This window comes from Sesamum indicum, linkage group LG11 (genome assembly GCF_000512975.1).
Source record: "Sesamum indicum cultivar Zhongzhi No. 13 linkage group LG11, S_indicum_v1.0, whole genome shotgun sequence".
NCBI classification, from domain to species: Eukaryota; Viridiplantae; Streptophyta; class Magnoliopsida; order Lamiales; family Pedaliaceae; genus Sesamum; species Sesamum indicum.
In genome coordinates this window covers 6,631,471-6,636,751 of record NC_026155.1, presented here as the reverse complement: position 1 = coordinate 6,636,751, position 5,281 = coordinate 6,631,471, and the positions used below count along the sequence as shown (strand labels likewise).

Below are 5,281 nucleotides of genomic sequence, written 5' to 3'. Positions count from 1 at the left end.
ACAATGAATTTTAACAAATGGGGCCAAAATTTTCTTTTACCTATTAAGCTTACTTTTCCCAAACATTCTCAATTTATCTTTTTGCTACTTCTGACCGTCTTTGGCGATATTCAATCACAACACACTGAAAAAAAGTACTTGAGTAAAGCTTGAGATCAAAGTTTCAAACAGCACCATCCTTAGATTTCTCTCTCACAAGATGAGAATATCTCCTCAATAAAGTAACTTTGGTTGCAGACTAAGTAGATGAAAAGGATATGCATAGATGAGGGAATCCGAATAAAGGTCTGAAACCTAAAAGGCAAAGCATATATTCATTAGCACATACTGACCTGCTTGGGTGGTAGTAGATCCCTATGGAGTTCAACCAGTAGTCCGGAACATATACCCATATCAAGAAGATGACTGTTTCCACAAAAGGTAAAGGTAAGAATGTAATCAGAAGCCATTTTGTACATCTTCAGTTTTAATATCTTCCTCTATAAATTAAAAAGAGAATCTGCATCTTGCCAAGCCCATTATGATGCTAGAAACATGACAAACTATAGGAATACAACAAATAATAACAGATAATTACATAGACATCCCCTCAAATTCAACATATTACGAAAGAGTTGTTCAATTTTAAATAGCATAAATTACAAAACACTTAGCTAAAATCTGTCATAATTACAAATATCCCACGTTGTTCGAAAAGTTACAAAATTATCCCCTAAAATTAATGGTTGTCTAACAAATAGGAAAGAGTATTTCCAATTAACAGTTGTAATTTCCCCTTTCAAATATTAAACCGCACAGGTGTTAGTATAATCTTTTCAAAATGAGGGATATTTTAATACGCTCAAACTTAAAACAATTAAAGTTTAGTTGCTGCCTAGAATACATTGACTATGCACATACATCCCCATATATCAGATCACCATCTCCTTAGAATTAACATACTGAAGTAATCTTAAGTTAAGCAGCTCCATTTTTACTCATCTGCACATGTTCAATAAGGATTGGGGAAAAGCATAGCTGGAGACTAATGTTTCTTATGCTCTTAATTTCTACTGGTGCAGATCAATAATAAGGAATCATTCAGTTCTGAGACTACATTCTAAAACTTGCCAATACTAAATTATTAACAGATTCTCAAACAGTTTGTGCCATGTCTAAATATTGTCACCCCTAACAGTTCTATCCATTTATGGTTTACCGTAATTCTTCGCATTTTCAATTCTAATTACATGCCCAGAGAGCAGAGATTTGGATAAGAACATAATAAAAGTTAGAGGAAATTTGCAATCATATCACATTGTATATACACTGCAAGGATCGGAGTTTAGAACACCAGTGAAGGCTATGAAAATCAAACCTGCGGCGAAGACAGTGGTGACTGATCCTACGAGGCCATAAACTTCATAATGTCTCTCCCCGCGCTTTGCGGAACCGCTGAATCCCGTCGGAGGCTGGTCGTCGGCGTCGGAAAAAGGTACACCCGCATTCCCGTTCCCGTTCCCGTTCTGGATGAAGCTCAATATCCTTCGGGGTATGTTCAGAAAAGAACGCCCTTCCATCACAAATCCTTCTCTTTGGACTAATGTTGCTTGGGCATTTCGAAGAACACAGAGCAGGCTGACGGGAGGAGGAATAGAGTCAATCAACTGTTGTACTCTCGGATTCTGATTTTAGGAGCGTACAAGCAGTCAGGTACTGAGTCCCATAAAACGCGCTTAAAGTAAGTGGACAAAGTAATAGCGACTCTTGTACTGTGGTACTTTTTTGTTGTTAGAGGGTACAACAATCTTAAATTTCAATAAATTAGTAAGTGTGACATATTATATTCTATAGTACCCTTGATTAGGTTGAATATTGTTATGTCGGGTTTCTATAATTTGATAAAATGAAATGTTGGATGAGAATTATTTTCTGCAATTTCTGAAGCTGCTAAAATGAATTTGAACTCCAAAATGTCTCATCGGTTAAGGTGGGGATTGTTCTTCCATAAATCGTAAACCGCCCCACTAATCTATTTTGCAGGTTTTGAAATTTTCAGGAACCCAACTGCCATAGAAATGAAGCAAGTCTCCAGAATCATACCATTTTCGAGTTTCTTTTGGCTTTGCCCTTTTGAGCATCCAGGTCCTGCTATGCTTTTCAAATGTATCTACTATTATCGTGCTTGGGTTAGTTTCTTTACATAAGTAAGTTATTCCCACATTCTTTGATATGCCTATCAGGCAGAAATAGAAAAAATTGGTTCGCTATTAATTTTAGAAGTGTCTGTCATTAGCCTAAGGTTAATCTCTCCCTCTTTGATTCTAGAGGTGTTGGGTTGTCTTGAACTATCAAAAGTTTATACTTCATGTGGTTCAACTGTTGCCTTCTCATCGGAATCTGGTAATGGCATCGCATAAGCAATACTTGAATCTGCCACTACAACTTTGGAGTCATGTTCTCTAAGTGTAGGTCTAGAGCCTTGCTCTCATAATTCTTAAGTCATCATTGAAGCTGATGCCTTTTGAATTGGTTCTAGTAATGCGTTCCATAATGTGCTAGAAGCAAGTTTGCATCCTAATGGCAATCTGGATAGTGTCAATATCAGCTTGTTGCACTTGATCAACTACTTGGGCCTTCACTGTCAGTTCTCCAAACTTCTCATCAAGCTCCTCAAGGTTTTCTCATAGATACCTAAGTTTTATGATGATGGAGTATGCTTCGGAAGCTTCTGTCTCTTGTTAGAAAATCTGTGAGAATATCTTCATGAGATTTAAACAATGACAATATGATAACAATAATACTGGTATTCAGCTTGCAATCTAATAATACAGGCCTTCTCAATTTTAGATTCGAGTTTGTTTTCAAGAAAGACTTAACATCATATTATCAACTTTTAGAGTAATTATTTGGCTAGTAAGAATAAGGGCCACTTCATAAGCGTCTTCCAAATTGCAAAGAATTCTTTTATGTTAATATGCCAAAGTTTGGCTTGTTTGGTTAACAACCCTCTTGTGTATCTACATCGTTCTTCACTAGTAGTCGTTCTTTCCATGAGTATTGCTGCCCACCTATAGTCATTGGGGTTTGTGTTGATCCATCAATTCGTCCTCGTCTTGTCGCATTACAAGCTTTGGAGTTGTTAATTTGATGTTAATAACCATCAAATTTCAATATCTTATTGATACCTTGATAATTATTTACTAACTAGAGATTACCTCTTTTTATTTGACCATGGTTTCTTATTAGGAAATTGGGGCTACTGTAAACTGAGACTCCAAGTTCGATGAGTTTAAGATTGATATGTTCCTTGATGATCTCCTGCATATCTTTCTTATCATCTATGTTTATCTGATAGTTTTGCATCGAACATATTCATACTTGCATTCGATTGAATTTTAGAGTAGCTTTAATCTTATTTCTATCACACTATTTCAGAGGGTTCTTATTGAAATTCCTCTCCTATAAGTCTCTTGATATTGTTTAAGAAAAGTTTACTTTCTTCATCTATGTCTCATGATTTATACTCCTATATAGCTTTCTGAAAATCCTAAGTCCTTCTTCAGAAGCTTCGGTAAAATTCTGTTGCTTGAAAGACAAAAGAACCTTAATCAAGTTTTCTTTTATCCTGATTTCTTGTGTATATTTTTAAAAATTTTGGATGATATTATTACCTAGCAAAATATTAGCTCATGTATCATGAAAGTAAATAGGAGACATCTATTAATAAAATATGAATACTTAAGAGATTTTGAAACGTGATTTTACTATCCTTAAAGTGAAATTTGCCACCACTATATGCTTGCTGTCGGGTAAGCAAACTTACTTCTAAGATACGACAAAATCAACCACGGCTTGCCGAACAATAATTTCTGAAGCCTTCTTTCAAGAACAACTCAAAAGGCTAAAATATCAAGTGATGAACGGATGAATATGAAGTGTGTATTTTGACACTTGTTTTTATCTATATCTATATATATATAGATATAGATATTTAGTACCTTTTTCATAAAATATGCAACCATTCCAATTTGCATATCTTCAATCCAAAGTTGCAACTTTTCAATAAAATTCTTTTTCTGATTAGATGCTTCTGGAAAACAACTTTTAAAGTTGCTGCTTTAAGTTTGTTTTATTTCTAGAAAAAGCATCTTATTTCAGTAAAAATAATTTTTTTTATTATTTTCAATTTTTTATAACAGATTAAAATGATTATAAAGCATGATTTCAGAAATAAAATAAAATAAACCATTATTTTATTTCGTTGGCTACATGTGCACGCGTCCAAGTGCCAAGTACCAAGTGAATTTATATTAAATGATATCTATTAATTTCCTCCTTTAATTGGATAACTCTTTATTAAGTATTAAAAACTTAATTAATTATTCCATCTGGGACATGGCATTTATATGGACAAGCTATCCAACAATCCTCCACATATCATTTTCACTTAATATCCAGATTTATGCATACAGAAATGTTTCTTTTGATTTGAACTTTCAATTAGTATAAATATTTCAAAATTTAGACCAAATTAATGGTAGCATAAGTTTTAAACCAAAATTTTTGAAGTCTAACTGGAAATATTACAAACATAATCTTTACTAGATTTTTCGAGAAGTTAACAAAAATGAGTTTAAGGACATACATGGCCTTGCGCTCCATCCTAGAGCCATGAACACTTATAAAAGTTATTAGAACTTTTACTAGAAGCGGCACCACTCCTTGTGCTCATTTAGATGAAGTCCTTTCACACTTAAAAGTATCAATACTTACTTCATTAAGAGTTCTTCAACTCAACCTCCTTATTTACAACTCGTAAATATATATGTATTTCGAGTTAACTTTTAATCACTTAGCAGCAGTTTGTTTTTACCCTTTACACCTTTCGAACAACGATAGTGCTAATTGGATAGGTCGGGTTCTTACTACTGGTGATTTATAATAAAAGATTTGAAACCCATTGCATTACCGGTGTTCTTAATTACCAACTCTCTTGACAAACCTTTTGTCAACGGATCCACTAAATTCCTTTGTGATCTCACAAATATTATGGTAATTACACCTTATGATATCAAATCCCTTATATAACCATGGCTTATTTTAATGTGTCTATTTTTCTCTTTATATAGTTTGTTAAGGGCTCTAGATATAGCTGCCTCACTATCACATATCAAAGAGATGATTGGCATCGGTTGTGGCCACAACTTAATATCTAATGACAAATTCCTCAGCCATTCAGCTTCCTTGCTCGTTGATGCCAATGCGACAAATTCGACTTCTATTGTAGAATGTGTTAAAC

General features: G+C 34.0%; 1 protein-coding gene across 1 annotated transcript in view; it reads right to left on the bottom strand.

The window, feature by feature from the left end:
* Positions 1 to 1,790, bottom strand: part of LOC105173439 (phosphatidylinositol N-acetylglucosaminyltransferase subunit P) — a 2,807-nt gene extending 1,017 nt beyond the window's left edge. Inside the window, exons 1-2 of the mRNA XM_011095171.2 lie at positions 1,358 to 1,790; positions 333 to 405 (exon numbers count right to left, since the gene is read on the bottom strand). Of these exons, the coding sequence (XP_011093473.1) occupies positions 333 to 405; positions 1,358 to 1,559 (275 nt within the window). The 5' untranslated portion in view covers positions 1,560 to 1,790. The remainder of the gene's footprint in view (positions 1 to 332; positions 406 to 1,357) is intronic.